Here is a 16,336-nt window from a genome sequence, read left to right as displayed (position 1 = left end):
CCAGATTAGATTAGATAAGCTTAGAAGCATAAAAGCGATGGATTGGACAATTTGGAACTGGCTCTTATTCAATATGTTAAGAGAAAATGATACTAGGAAAGGTGGCACTGGTTGGTTTAGTTCCTCTCTGGGCAGAGATGTTTGACAGTGGAACATTGTCTAACTTTATGTGTAGGAGTGTGGACTGAACAGCCACGGTGGGTAAAATAAAGTTTTCAGAGGGCTACCTTTTTGTACTCGGGTGTCAGATATGGTCTGAAAAATCTACCGAGATGTCTGGAAATTCGAGTCTGGAAAAGAAATGGAAAATATGTAGAAACCCTGTACCCATCTCGTTAAAATGTGCTTTTGAAACCGTCAATATAAATTGACCTAGAAAAAGGTTTTTCCCAAAAGTAAATGTAAAGCTGCAATGGATAATATCGTCATATATATCTAGATGTATTGATGTAGTCAGCAGTGTCTAGATCTTAAAATTATTTGTATCCATCAGTGGTTGTCGGAGCTTCTTCGGCTTTTGTTAAAACCAGCACATCATCAGGACTAACCAGCGTATTTTTTTGGTTTGTAGAAACTCCGGTGCTCCATAGACAGTCTGTTTCTAATTGTACATGTGCAAATGTACACAGATTCAGGTGCTTGTTTCCTGCATGTGTTTGTAAGGACACTCTCCGCTCCAGATAACTAATAGTTGATCCGCGTTGTCTCTGGCAGGGCTGTGTTTACCGTGGAACTGTACCTGCAGACGGAGCGAGCACTGATTGTCGGAGCCGAAACACAGGAAACACAGCACGACTGGATCCAGGCGCTAACAAAGGTGACACACTTTGCATACAGCACACACACTCACACACACACTTACTCCCATTGCCTCCTTTATAAGTTTGTTTTTCACTTAAAGTTACAAAGAAGAAACTATGTGAATGCGCCGCAGAAGTACAGCACATCCATCCAGTGCTTTTTTCATTCGCTCTGCTACTATGCAACACCGACATTGTCCTCAGTGAGCCCCGTGCTGCCTGTGCTGCTTTCAGTAAGACAAGTGGTCGGACTATCTCTCCCCCCACATGCTGACAGGATCTTGTAATAACACCCTACATAAATATGTCCCCTTTTCCCTTTTTTATCTCTTTAATCCCAGGCAACCCAGTCATAGATAGTGGGAGGTATAGCTGCATTAGTCCATATGTCTCTCCATCTGTACCACGGGCCTTCCACACCTCCGTATTTCAATTTGAATCACACAACAATGGCCAGACAGAGCCGAGCAGGAGAAATAATTCAACCAGGGACCAGAAACTGAGCGAAGGTTTATCCATGCAAAAAAAGAAGAAGCACCTGTTATTTTTTTTTGTCGTGAAACGCCACAGTTAAAAAAGTTTCAAGGTGTTTAATGTGAAAGTTCTCAATTCGCAGTGCTTCGTCCCGTCTAAAGTCGAGGGACTGGTGCAGAGAGACAGCGAGCTGATTGGCAGACTGCACTACAAAGAGGGCCATGACCTGTACCACTGGAGGGTGGGCTGGTTTATGCTGGAAGGCTCTGCCCTGTACTTCAGCCCAGGAGACGAGGAGGGAGAGGAGCAAGTCCTTCAACTCAAACAGCTGCACGAGCTCAGTAAGGATGCTGCTTTTTGCATTTATATCTCTCACCATGTCTCGCAGCACTCGTTAACAGGTAACATATGCAGGTAAGTTAGGGTGCTTTCAGACCTAGAGTTGTCTTGCTTTGGTCTGAATCAGGGACTCATTTCGTCACGAAGTTGTATTATTGCCTAGAGTTTCACCTACACCTTCTCACCACAAACGAACCGGACCAGAGTTCGTTTGTAACCGGACCGAGACCACCTCTTCAAGAAGGTCTTGGTCCGATTGTTTTGGTGCGCACCTGAGTGTGATTGCTGTGTTCACACCTGCCCGAACGAACCACACTTAGGGGCAAACGAACTTGAGTTTGATTGAAACGAACCAAACAGGGCAGGTGTGAAAGCACCCTTACATACCTTACATAGCCTCCTCCATTTTGAACCCTTCAAGTTTCTCTATCTTCTCAAAGGTCAGCACTGTCAAGATAGTTTACAGAGGGTCAGTGGTGCAAATTCAGGTGTTCAAGTTCACTAACGTTAACGGAACAGTGTGTAGGATGTAGTGGCATCAAGTGGTGAAGACTGCAGATTGATTCCTTCAGTGCTCATTGTTCAGGGGGTTTTATCAGGAGCCGATTTGTCCACAGAGGTATCTTCCACTCCAGAACAAACAGACCAGGTGAATAAAACTGGTAAAAAACACTGAATAAAGCAATTTCATGTTACAAATCAGTGTTGCTCGGTTTGTTATCCCAGCACCTTCTAATGTGTGCTCAACTTTTTTCTTCGATAACTTAAGATCCAGGCATTCGGGAGGTTTATACCAGGAGCCGAATTATCTGCAGAGGTCTCTTCCTCTCCAAAACAATGGACCTGGAATCTCATTCATAAAACAGTGCGTAGGATCCATACTCAAAATGTACGTATGGACAAAAGCCAAAAATGACGTGCGCCAAAAAATATTCGACTGCTTCTACAATCACCATCTGCGTTGCCAATTTTCCGTCTCCAAAATGTTCGTAAGATTGTCCTATCAAGTCTGTTTTTATAGATCGATGTCCCTATCTAGAGCCAGTGTTTGGTTTGTCCGTTCTGGGCTACTGAAGAAACATGTTGGTACAATGTGGCAGACTTCGCAGACAAGGACCAGCTCCCTGTGTAGATATGAACAGCTCATTCCGATGTACTGAAAACACAATAATTTTTGTACCATATTCCAATTCTGCCAATGACTTACTTGACTGAAACTCTTTTGCTCCTTGGGGAGCATAGGTCGTCCACGAACTTTCTCCAGCTGGTTCGGTGTTGGGCGATCTTCTCCGCTTCCTTCCAGGATGTTCTTGATTCCTTGAGTTCTGCCTCGACAGACCTTCTCCACGTGTTCTTTGGTCTTCCTGGCTTTCTTTTCCCATGTGGGTTCCAGGATAAGGACTGTCTGGTCGTGTTGGAGGGAGGTTTCCTCAAGGTGTGCCCACTCCAGCCCCATTTCCTGCGTTCGACTTGTGCTTCAAGTGGTTCTTGTTGTGAGGTTCGCCAAAGGTCTTCATTTGTTATTCTATTTGGCCAGTATATTCCCAGGATGTGTCTTAAGCATCTGTTTGGAAAGGCTTGCAGTTTGTTGGTGGTGACTTTGTGGTTCTCCATGTTTCTGCCCCATAAAACAAGACGGACTTGACAAATTCTGCCAATATATCTCCCTAAATGCTGCACACTGGGCCTTTAAAGGCAGTAAAAGCAGTAAAAGGCCGATGACTATATACTTAAAAAACACCTTAAATCCATTTTAAATTCATTTCTGTTCAATGCATGTATCTCAGCTCCGTCCCAGATTGCCACAGCTTACATGAGCAAACAGTCCCTGGTTAAACAGCTTCAGTGGAGCTTTAAATACGCAATAAATCTAGTTTTAAAACCTCACTGCCTAAAATGGCCACATCTATATATGGTTGATATCGTCAATGGTCAATTTCTGACATTCTTGCTTTTTAAAATTCACTTTCACCACTTTGATATACTGTGTAACTTCCTCCTACTTGCATTTATAACTACTTAATGACGTGAGATGGAGGCATGTAAGCAACCAGTGTCAGAAGACATTTCGGCTTCAAGCACCATTACACATTTCTGTTGGATCTCTGCTCTAATTGGCCAGCTTAGTCTTCCATTATAAAACATCATCCTCTGAGGGGACTGGAGGAGAGTGAGAGGACGCCACATAAGTGTTCAGTTACTATGAGGTCAGGATAGGTCAATATAACGACGTCGAGCATCAGCCGAAGCAGAATTTATATTCTCCTGAGCTGTTCTCACACAATGTGGTATGAAAACACGATTTCAGAAAGAGCCATGTGACATTTCTTTGCTCTCAGCATAATAATATTCACAGTGTGATGGCAGCATTCTTTCCACTGCCCACCAACATTCATTTTGCCAATTTCTCCACACTGCTGGCAAACACGACTCATTTAAAAGATACTCAGCGGAGGGAAGCTGCCAGTCACGGTGCAAGGCTCAAAAGTTCACATGTACTTTTGCAGATTGATCAATTGCGCCAGTGTGATGTGCGAACAAAAGGAGGGGAGAATCAATGGATCTTTTTAATCCATTTACAGCTCGACGTGGATCAAATCGCACAAAGTGCCGCCCCGTCTTCTCACCTTGGGCGGGATAAAGAACTGCAGCGGTGCTCATTTTTATTCCCGGCTTTCTCAAACCATATTTGTCACAGCCGAGGAGCTGTTAGCGCCAGAAGGGACTGTGTTTTGTCGGGGGGATGGTAGGTTCTGGAGCACTGAAAGGATCCCTTTAGGAATCACAGTCTGTGACATGGGATTAACTGTTATTTTCTCCGCAGTGACACCACCGCATGAAAGGTGCCCCTGTGTAGCAGTGAGGGATTTAATAAATACACTTTTCAATTAAAATCACTACATGTTTCCAACATGCAGCGCTTCAGAATGCATCGGGAGTTATTTGCAAGTGTGCTGCAGTCTGTTCCTGGGTGTTTGACTTCAGGCTGGCAGAGTTATTATCTTTTTCTGAATCTATTCTCAGAACCTATGAAAGGGTTTTCATACTGGAGGTAAAGTGAACGCTCTAATCTGAGGCTTTTATTCTTTGTCTAAATGAGTGATAGGATGTTCAATATGTGACATTTCTCCAGTATGAAGCTAGGGCTGACCTGCCTGCAGCCCGTGAACGTGCGCTATATTAAATAATAGACTCAGACAGCGTCAAACAACGTCAAAATACGTCCACTAAAAGTGCATTTTTTTCACACAGATAGGCTCGGATTGTTAGTATAATTATCCGACAACATAACGGAAAGGAGAAATGAACGTCTGTGTTTACCTTTAGCTGGATTTGGACATGTCTGCCTGTTGCTGCTCCCTCTCTCTCCTCGTCCGGCTCTGCATCCGTGTACGTCCATGTAGGCTTACTGTTCAAATAAATACGGGCGGTTATCAAATTCAGATGGCTCATGCAGATCCAGTTGGTCAAAATTGGGTAAAAATTCAGCCATGACTACTTCAAACAGAGTAACTCCTCACGTTTGTAGGGTCAACAACTCAAATCTCGCGAGATGTGAGATTTCAGAGCCAAACTTTCATTCTCTGAGTGTTTTGACTTGCCACAACCCGATTTTGACCAACTGGATCTGAATGAGCCATTTGAATTTGATGACTGCCCATATTTATTTGAACACGGAGTACACGGACGAACACGGACGCAGAGCTCATTGAAACTGAAGAGTGGACGAGGAGAGAGAGGGAGCAGCAACAGGCAGACATGTCCGAATCCAGCTAAAGGTAAACACAGACGATCATTTTATCCTGTGTGAAAAAAATGCACTTTTAGTGGACGTATTTTGACATTGTTTGACGCTGTCTGAGTGCCCTATTTAATATAGCGCACGCTCACGGGCTGCAGGCAGGTCAGCCCTAGCTTCATACTGGAGAAATGTCAAATATTGAACATCCTATCACTCATTTAGACAAAAGTAGATAGTAAAATAGGGCCCAGGTTGAAAAAAACATTAGTTCCCCTTTAACTACTCGTTTATTCTTTTTTCTCAACCCTATTAATAGAACAGCTTTTATTGTCTTTGGCGTATCCCTCCAATCATTTTATTGATCCCTGTAATAGTTCATTATTAATTTGTCATGGCTGTGAAGCACTTTGTAACTTTGTGTTTGAAAAAAAGTAATAAATTCACAAGTCAAAAAAACAAACAAAAAAAGCATCCTGCCCCCAAATAAGAGTGCACTGCCTCTTAAAATGGCTTCTCGGGGGCTCAGCTGTGTACTTGAGAGAGGATTGATCTTTTTCTGATGTCTCGTGTCAAGATGTCTGCCGCACAAATAACCAGAGCCAAAGTGAAAATGAGGGGGAAATGACAGATACAGTCTGATAATCATTAACCTGTCACAGTGCACAAATCAGCCTTTCCACCCAGAACTTTCTGAAATGAACGCTCTTTAAAACAAGATAAGCACATTAACTTTGAACTCGCTCGGTGCAATCTTCTCTCTGGATTTCTCTTAAGGCTGTGGCTAAATAGAGAAAAAAAATGTTAATCCAATGCTCTGCTCAATCATCTAAAAATTAAGATAGGCATCAGCACAAGACTGCAGTCCAGCATATTTAGCAGCAGTGTCCACACTGAGGTTCATTTAAAGGTATAATTAGATGTAAAATCCCTTTAAAGATGTAGAGCAATCACAGCTAAACTGTTCGTGAGGATTTATGTGTATTTGAGAGTTGACTTTATACTGAGTAACTGCTAATACCCAATTCTGATCAGACTCATATTTTTCTACTTAATGCGAGTACACACATTTAAAGTTAATAAAACCAATCCAGAGTAGCTACGGAGGAGCATGATTTTGAAAACGATGACATCAATGAATTCTCCAACTCCTTTCAAGAAGCCTCAATTATGTCGGACCTTCACCAAGTCAACTATCCCCATTTAGTTTTGTCTTGTGCTCCTTCATGTACGTTAGGGAAGAAGAATATCGCTAGCTAGTAAACAAGATTGCAAACACCGCTGGATCTACAATTCAAAGGTACATTCAAGCTGTTTGTTTGAGTGACACAAATGTTAACAACTGGACGATATTAACCTTAAACAGGTCAGTATCAACATATATGTCAGCTTTATAGTGATAAGAAATACAAGTGCCAGAGTAAATGTCGACATTGAAAGTTTCTGCAAACCACAGATATGAAAGATTTGTACCTTATAATGTCGAGGATATATTGAAACTTTACATTTAAACAGCGCTGTGGTTAACGTTTATGGTTTGTGGTGAGGTTTACAATGTTTAATGTTATGTTTAGGGACCAAAAAACACTTGGTTAAAATAAGGAAAAGATCTTTGGCTAAAAATACTTGGTTTTGGGTGACACAGTCATGGCTGGAAATGCTGCTGATGTCTCGCTAAAAACACCTGATTTTGGTAGCATAATCATGGCTAAACATGCCCTCTTTGTGGTGCTAAAACACCAAGCTACTTTGGGACAATAGCCACTGGAAATACCACTAATCTTGCTAAAAAAAAAAGGTTTTGGTGGCATAATCATGGCTGGAAATGCTGCCAATGTCACCCCAAAAACACCAGATTATGATGGCACAATGCCACGAGAAATTCAGCTGATTTCATTTAGAAAAAAACTGGTTATGGCGGCACATTCATGGCTGTAACTTTTGCTGATGTACTGCTATAAAAAACCTGGTTTTGGTGGCTAAAAATGCCACCTGTGTCTTGCTAAAAAACATCCAGTTACCATGGGATAACTGCCTCTGGAAATGCCACTAATCTTGCAAAAAACATCTGTTTTTGGTGACATAATCATGGCTGGAAATGCCACCAGTGTCTTGCTAAAAACCACCAGGTTATTTTGGCACAATCACCACTGGAAATGCAGCTGATTTCTTACTAAAAAAACAAAAAAAAAAACAAAAAACACCACCTGGTTTCGGTGACATAATCATAGCTGTCTTGCTTGAAAGACCAGGTCATTGTGGCACAATTGCAACTAGAAATTCTGCTGATATGCTAAAAAAACACCTGGTTATGGTGGGACAGTCATGGCTGGAAATGCTGCCAATGTCACTCCAAAAACACCAGTTTATGATGGCACAATTGCCACTAGAAATTCAGCTGATTTCATTTAGAAAACACTGGTGGCTGGAACTATTGCTGATGTATTGCTATAAAACACCTGGTTTTGGTGGCACAATCATGGCTAAATGTGCCACCTGTGTCTTGCTAAAAACATCCAGTTACCATGGGACAATTGCCACTAGAAATGCCACTGATGTTTTGCCACAAACACTTGGTTTTGGTGGCACAATCATGGCTGGAAATGCTGCCATTGTCCCACTATAAACCACCAGGTTATGGTGGCACAATCACCACTGGAAATGCAGCTGATTTCTTGCAAAAAAAACAAAAAAACACCTGGTTTCAGTGACATCATCATGGCTGGAAATGCCAAAAAATAGCCAGTTGTGATGGCATGACCGTGGCTGGCAATGCCACCAATGTCTCACTAAATAAAACCATCTGGTTGTAGTGACACCTTTGCCTCTGGACATGCTGCCGTTGTCGTGCTAAAAAAATAGTCTTGGGGGCACAATTACCAATGAAAATGGCGGTTTTGGTGGCACAGTTGGCACAACATGTTCTTCTGGCGCCTGGGCTGTGCTCACAATTCTGTCATAGCAATTAAACCCAGGTCTCTGTAAATATGTAATAATATAAAGTTATCATATAATACCTTCAAAAAAGAAACACTTAATGCTCAGACTTGAAATGTGCAGCAGCACCCGATGTCACCCTGATTTTAAAGGGTAAAAAAAAGGCATGTAAATCTCTTACAGGACGCCAGCACAAATTATGTCGAGAACAAGGCCGCAGACTTAGTTCCTTATCACCCAAACATATTAAGTAATAAAAAATTTCCCACTGAGCTGTTAGATGGATAAAAGAGGATTGTTGTGTGTTTGTTCAAACAACAATGACAAGTGTTTTGCATTTACCTGATAACACTGTTAATAAACCTCTCTCAAGTCAATATCAATCTCTGAAGTTCTCTGCTTTCTTCTCTTGGTGTTTGGATCTGAATGAGAAAACAGTGCCCTTGAAAATCTGCCAGAGAAAATAAAAAGCAAATTAGTCGTTAAGAGAGACTTTTGGGGATTAATTGTTTTTGCTTTTTCACTCAACATACAAAGGACGTGTTAGTCAAAATAATACTGTTGTATGTAGTGTTTTTTTTTACCAGTCCTCTTTTATTTAATTCAACTAAATTAAGTTTCTTGTCAGAGCCGATAACTGTTCAGATGCAGATGGAGATGGAGAGATTGTGGTATTTGGTGGAGGGTATAGAAAGCGGCAGTTGTTCTTCTTTATAATGTGATTACCATGAAATTATCCACTGAAGATACAGTACACAGAACTTACTGTCCATAGATCGGCTATGTTTTTATGGGATTACAACTGCCACAACTTGAGGCTAAATGTGGAGGTTAATCCAAGTTCCTGGGGTCATTGAATTTTTAGAATCAGGCAATTCTGGGATTAAAGAGTAGTTCAGCCTTTTGGGAAATGATTTCTATCTTCTCAGGAGTTGACCTCGATAAGATGTTCAACACCACTCTCATGTCTATGGTATGAAGCTACTGCACGCAGCCGTTAGCTTAAACCACGTGTCGTTTTTACAGTTTGTTTTTTGTATCGCTTGAACAAACAGCATCTGATGTAGCTAGGAGCTAGTTAGCTTATCACTTATCACTTACCACAGTGTGTCATTTTTACACCATTCTTTTTTATATGTTGTTTTTATGCTTTAGTTTTTTATACAAACATGATGAGTTAGCGTAGCTTAAACCACATCGTGCTGATCTTGCATTCTGGTTTTTACCAGGATTAAACTAACATTATGTAGAGTTGGAAGCAGCTAGTTAGCATAGCTTAAACTACAATGTGGCTTTTTTTGTAGGTTTTTTGTTTTTTATTTATTTATTTCCATTTTTTTTATAAGGCTTACTTAAATATGACATCTAGCTCAGCCAGTTAGCTTAGCTCAAGCCACAAAATGTCGTTTTGACACTTTGGTTTCTGTATGGATTTAATAAACAAGATTTAATGTAGCTAGCAGCCAGTTAGTATACCTTAAACCACAGTGTGTCGTATTTTTTACACTTTCTCTGTTTTTATACTTTCATTTTTATATAAATATGATGAGTTTGCAAAGCTTAAACCACAACCTGTCGTTTTTTAAACATGTTTTATAACAGTTTTTATACTTTTTTTAATAAACATGATAAATTAGCTTAACTTAAACCACAACTTGTAATTTTTATATTTTGTTTTTTGGTCTGGATTGAACTAACACAATATAAAGTAGATAGCAGCCAGTTAGCATAGTTAAACCACAACACAACATTTATTTATTCATTTATTTGTATGGGTGACACAAATATGGCATAACCTAGCTCAGCCAGTTAGCTTAGCTCAAGCCACAAAATGTCGTTTTTACTCTTTGGTTTTTGTATGGATTAAACAAACAAGATCTAATGTAGCTAGCAGCAAGTTAGCATAGCTTAAACCACAGTGTGTCATTTTTTACACTTTATCTGATTTTATACTTTCATTTTTACACAAATATGATGAGTTAGCATAGCTTAAACCACAACGCGTTGTTTTTTAAACATCTTTTATAACTGTTTTTATACTTTTTTTTAATAAACATGATAAATTAGCTTTGGTTTTTGTATGGATTAAACAAACAAGATCTAATGTAGCTAGCATCCAGTTAGCATACCTTTAACCACAGTGTGTCTTTTTTTTTTTTTACACTTTCTCTGTTTTTATACTTTCATTTTCATACAAACATGATGAGTTAGCATAGCTTAAACCACAACATGTTTTTTTTTTTTTTTTTTACATCTTTTATAACTGTTTTTATACTTTTTTTTAATAAACATGATAAATTAGCTTATCTTAAACCACTGGTCTGGATTAAACTAACACAATATAAAGTAGATAGCAGCCAGTTAGCATAGTTAAACCACAACATGTCATTTTTACATTTTGGTATGTGTCTGGAATAAACAAACGTGGGGTTTGTTTGTAAATCCAATCTGACTCTACAGTAAAATGAGAGCGCTATTGTTCGAAGTAACAGAGCGCTCTATTTCTAAATCAGTTAACTAATGGTTAAAATAATCACACATTCACTCCATCTCCCCAGACAGAGTGTCAAGAGTGTTAGCCATACTGACATAGGAGTTAGATTGTCTTCTCTTCTAACTGTTGGTAATAAAGCAAATAATACCCTTTTCCACCAAAACTGGCGCACGTACGTCAGTGTTTTTTAACACAGGTTAACCCGCCAAAAATAGGCCATAGACTCCTTTCCCATTGTCAGTGGACCAGAGCTGTGTACTTATCTGTCTTTCAAAGGTGCAGACTAATTTGGATCGATGTTTGACTGCTGCTTTGGCGGAGATGGAGGGTATTTTGTGGCCGCACGTCATTGCATCTTGCTGGTAAAGGAGCTAAAATTAGCACGTTCACTTGGGTGTTTCCATCAATGCCGATCAGAGCCAGGGTGTGAATGCCGATTGAAGCATTTCCTATTGAATTAACAAGCCAGATGTTAGAGGTTGCTTTTGGTTTTTTTGTGCATGTGTATTTGCCCTTTTGTCCAAAAAAACCATGCCTTATTTAGTAATTGCTTACCGTGCAGGTCGCTACATACAGTAGCTCTATTAATCTCAAAACATGAAGTTTTCATTCAGGCAAAGTCCAGGCTGTTCTCTTTTTGCTCGTTTCTTTTGAGCACAACCAGTGTGAACTTGAGTGAGATGAAAGTGCCAGATGTTGTTGCTTGGAGATTTGTGACTCAACTGCAAAGCCTCATATCTTTTTGTTTTTTGGTACTTTTTCTGTTGCGTGTGTGATTGTTGCCATGATCCAAGCTGCTGTTTGAACCCAGAGAAGAGATTATGGCAGAGCTTTTGAGTCTCTCGGCCCAGTCTTTCTGTATCCTTGCACTGTTACTTTAAAAGTTTGATTGTACAGATGAAGAACGGCAGGGACTCTGTGTCTGTGTGTTAAATAATCCCCTCAGTGTGGTCTTGTTTGGTCTCATTGCGACCAACTTTATGTAAAGCTTGATGACCATTGACACTTGTATTTATACGCCACTTCCCTCTCTTGTTTAAACCACCTCCAGTCGTGCCCACGCTTCCCACTACAACAAAGAAATGTTGTTAACTCCAACTGGATGCATTTGCCATTCGACTACAGCACTGTTCCGTCTCTTTTCTTTCCACTATATGTCTGCACATTGGACTCGCAAGATATGTCTAGACATATTGTGCGGTGTATTATTTGCAGTGATTGACTTAAAAAGTAAATGAATACTTAAGAGAACAGAGACCTTTCAGTGACAGGTAATGAATGCATTTTCAAGTTTCATGGCGAAAGCTTCTAAGCGCTCGTGCTTTTGCAAATGTCAGACCTAAACACATTACTTTGCATTAGCGCAGAACGCGTTGCTCTTTGAACATACACAGTTTTGGAGGCTGCATTTCAACTTGTTGCCCCTTTTCTTTCTCCCCACAGCTGTCTCCACACATACGGAGGGTGAAGACAAGATCCAAGTCCTGCTGATGGTGGAGGGAGGGAGGTATGTCAGTCTCTGGGAAACAAAAAGTGCTAATTGGCAACGTGTTTGCGGTAGGACAACATGATACATTATGCAACGCTTTGATTTTGCCTTTGTCTTGTTAGTCCGAATGCACTTTACCTACTGTAACCATCCGCGGTAATCAAAGTCTCGCTCGACTGCCTGCTTCAGTTACACAGAAGGTGAGACGGCACGTAACACAAGCCAACAGTCTCCCTTTTAGAGTAATCCAACGAGACTTTCCGTTAATTGCTCTTCGTTTGTGTGTTTTTGATGAAACCTCGTGGGAAAACTGGTGGTTGTTTATAGATGTGTGTTCTGCCGAAGCGCTTTTGGATTCCTTTAATCTTGTCGGTTGTTTATTTAATGACTAAGCAGTGCTTTTCCAAATATATGAACAACTTAAACATCTTGAAATCTGAAACACCATATTGTTACTGCAAATTATATCATGGTGTGCTTCATTAATGAATGACTCCTTCTTTGTTATATCTCTGTCTTTAATAGAACAGTTTACATCCATGGCTTCAACAAGATGGACTTTGCACTGTGGCGCTCTGCCATCACACTGGCTGCCGGCACAGATGGCAAGGCGCTCAGCGACCAACAGCTGACTAAAAATGGTGTCCCCATTATAGTCGACAGTTGCATTGCTTTTGTCACCCAATATGGTGAGCTACACTGTGCTTACGAGGAGAGAAAAAGTTTTAAAAAATATTTTTGCATGACCATTATTTTGATTTCCCCTCGAGGACCTGATTCATTCCGTATGCTGCATTGTGATGAGAATTTCATGCTTTCTAATGTTGTCTAGCATAATGTTGTGGCATTACCCCATCTCTCTGTTTCACCATATTGTTTTTCAGAAATGCAGAGTATGTAGTCCAACTTTTCACTGCAACATTACTGCAGGATACAAAATTATTTGCCAAATATAAACACATGAAATCTGTATTACACAGCGCTCAATGCATGATAAATTCAAAAGGGTACTAATACCTGTATGGTAGCTTTTTAAATGGGATGCAATGTAGAACTTTTTCTCTCCATTTATCGTCTCATAACCCCTCAGATTTATCTTGAGATAAAAAAGTAGACCAAACACCGATAGTAAAGCTGTGCTTATGTGTTGATGCAACAGCATTATTTATCTAATAATATACTAGATGTTATACATAGTAATAAATTAATCATAGGGGACTTCTGCAAAACCAGATACTTCAAAGGGTATCTGCCATGCTTTTCCTTATTTTCTGTCAGTTATATAATGTTACAATATTAAATGTTCATATTAGATGTGGCCAACGTTTCAAATAATGAGGGAAACCTATGTAAAAGGAATTCCTGTGAGCAAATCCTCAGGCTTCGAACTCCCAATGTTTTTTACTGCTTTCGATACAAGCTCACATCAGCTTGTGACAGATTTCTTTATATGATCATCTGCTCTAGGCATGCTACTAAAAGTGCTACATGTAGCTACATGCTAATGTCGGGGAAACCTGTAATCTTGGTTGCAGATGTTATTAATTATTTCCCGATTTAGGATCATATTCCTCCTGGAGCATGTCCGATTGTGAAGATCTTTGAATAGAAGCTTTTATTGGTGATTTTTCACAGTAGTAAATGTAGCTATAATCCATTACAGTCATTCCCCAGCTGCAAGTACGCTGCTATATGTAGCTACAGGCTTACATCAAGGAAACATGTAATCTTGGTTGCAGATGTTACTAATTTTTTCCCAATTTTGGGTCATATTCCTCCTGTTAACCTGTCTGGAATTTTGAATAGAAGCTAATATTGGTGATTTTTCCACAGTAGACAGTGTAGCTATAATCCATTATAGTCGTTCCCCAGTTGCTGGTAAGCTGACACTGCCACAAGTAGCCTCATGCTAACGTCAGGGAAACATGTAATCTTGTTTCCCGATGTTTATTTCTGGCAGATTTTGGATCATATTCCAGCCGGAACATGTCTGGTTGTAAATGTTTTGGTTTAGAAGCTTTGATTAGGGATTTTTCATTGTAGAAAGTGCCACTATGCTCCGTTACAGTCTTTTCCCAGCTGCAAGTACACTGCTACATGTAGCTACATGCTAACGATAAGGACAAATGTAATCTTAGTTGGTGATGATGTTAATTCATCCCTGATTTTGAAACATGTTCTCGCTGGAACATGTCCAGTTGTGTTAACAAACTTTTTGTGGTGTTTTTTAAATGGGAGAAAGTGCTACTATAGGCAGTCATTCCCAAACTCCAAGTACACGGTTGTGAAGATTTTTAATAGAAGCTTTTACTGGTGATTTTTCACAGTAGAAAGTGTAGCTATTCTCAATTACAGTCATTCCCTGGTTTCATGTACACTGCTACATGTAGCTACATGCTAACATCAGGGAAACATGTAATCTTGTTTATCATATTCCCACTGGAACAGGTTTGGCTGTGAAGATTTTGGTTGAGAAGCTTTTATTGGTTATTTTTCATTGTAGAAAGTAGCACTATACTCTGTTAGAGTCGTTTTCCCTGCTGCACGTACACTGCTACATGTAGCTACATGCCAACATTAAGGAAATATGTAATCTTGGTTGGTGATGTTGTTAATTTTTTCACCAATTTTGGATCATATTCCTGCTGGAACATGTCAGGTTGCAAAGATTTTGACAAAGAAACTTTGATTGGTGATTTTTCACAGTAGAAAGTACAGCTATCCTACTCCATTACAATCATTCTCCAGCCGCAAGTACACTGCTACCTGTAGCTACATGCTAATATTAAGGAAACCTGTCATTTTGGTTGCTAATGTTGTTAATTTCTCCCCGAATTCAGATAATAGTCCTTCTGGAACATGTCTGATCCTCATGATTTTCGGTTTAGAAGCTCTTATTGGTGATTTTTCACAATAAAACGTGCTGCTGTACTACGTTAGTCATTCCCTGGCTTCAATGATGATGCAGAGAAGCAGAGATGCAGAGATAGGCTTTTTCAGGAGGGGAGCTTAAAAAGACAGGAACTAAAATAGAGCATCTCAGACAGAGGGTGAATACAGGTGTTCCACCACTGACGGTATAAGGAAAATAAATAGTTTTTGAACATTAAACCGTGTTGTAGAAAAAAACAAAATACAGGTGTGAGCCTCAAATAAGGATCAAAGGTTTTCCAGATTTTGTTATGCGGGACTTTTACTAATAATTACATAATTTAAACCGCTGTACAGATAGTTTAACTGAAGCAAAGGATCTGACTACTTCTTCCGCCACTGAATGACTTGAATCAGGTCACCAAGGGCACTTATACAGTGGCATTATGAGTGATATGCAATATAATGAGGGACTGGCATAAAAGTCAACTCTGACAGAAACTGTAAAGTGGTACAGAAGGTTAATATACCTTGCAGCTGCAATTTTATTCTACCTGCAATTTTGATTCAAATGTGCTTATGTAACATTATTAAATCCCACAGCTTATCATCCAGGAGGTTGGTTATTACCTTATAATTGTATATAGTTACATAGGAATCCATGTGCTGTCATTTGCTGTTGCAGATACCACACATTAGACAGTGACTTATGCAGACGTCAAGAACGAGTCCTTTTTTTGATTATGTAACCAGGCTTGTGCCAGGAGGGGGTCTACCAGAGGCCGGGGGACCCTGGTCGAGTGTCCCAGCTCCTGGAGGAGTTCACTCGGGATGCTCGCAATGTGAAGCTGAGGGAGAAGGAGCACCACCTGGAGGATGTGACGGACACCCTGAAGAGCTTCTTATCCCAAGCTGAGGATGCACTGCTGACCAAGGAGCTGTATCCATACTGGGTGTCAGCTCTGGGTATGTGAGGCGCCTGGTGGGGGCGGGAGCGCAGGTTTATTGGCGAGACATAATAAGCAAAAATATGCCAGTGTTAAACGACTTGTGGTGAATGGTTATATTCTAGTAATTCGCTCCGTGTATTTTGGTTTGTAGCACGACAATGTTCAAGGTCTCTGGACAGAAGAGACACAATTTCATCATTGCAGATTAAAAAACATAAAACGTTCTAATTTGCTTCAATAATT

The 16,336-nt window shown here is 40.1% G+C and overlaps 1 protein-coding gene across 2 annotated transcripts in view; it reads left to right on the top strand.

Annotated features, from left to right (window-relative positions):
* The window catches only part of arap2 (ArfGAP with RhoGAP domain, ankyrin repeat and PH domain 2), a 227,178-nt gene that overhangs the window by 165,823 nt on the left and 45,019 nt on the right, over positions 1-16,336 (top strand). For both annotated transcript variants that reach the window (XM_050067659.1, XM_050067658.1), the window contains exons 18-22: positions 715-817; positions 1,417-1,615; positions 12,227-12,290; positions 12,798-12,961; positions 15,897-16,109. In XM_050067659.1, coding sequence (XP_049923616.1) covers positions 715-817; positions 1,417-1,615; positions 12,227-12,290; positions 12,798-12,961; positions 15,897-16,109 — 743 coding nt within the window. The remainder of the gene's footprint in view (positions 1-714; positions 818-1,416; positions 1,616-12,226; positions 12,291-12,797; positions 12,962-15,896; positions 16,110-16,336) is intronic.

The sequence above is a fragment of the Epinephelus moara genome, chromosome 17, assembly GCF_006386435.1.
Source record: "Epinephelus moara isolate mb chromosome 17, YSFRI_EMoa_1.0, whole genome shotgun sequence".
NCBI classification, from domain to species: Eukaryota; Metazoa; Chordata; class Actinopteri; order Perciformes; family Serranidae; genus Epinephelus; species Epinephelus moara.
This window is presented reverse-complemented; position numbering and strand designations above follow the sequence as displayed.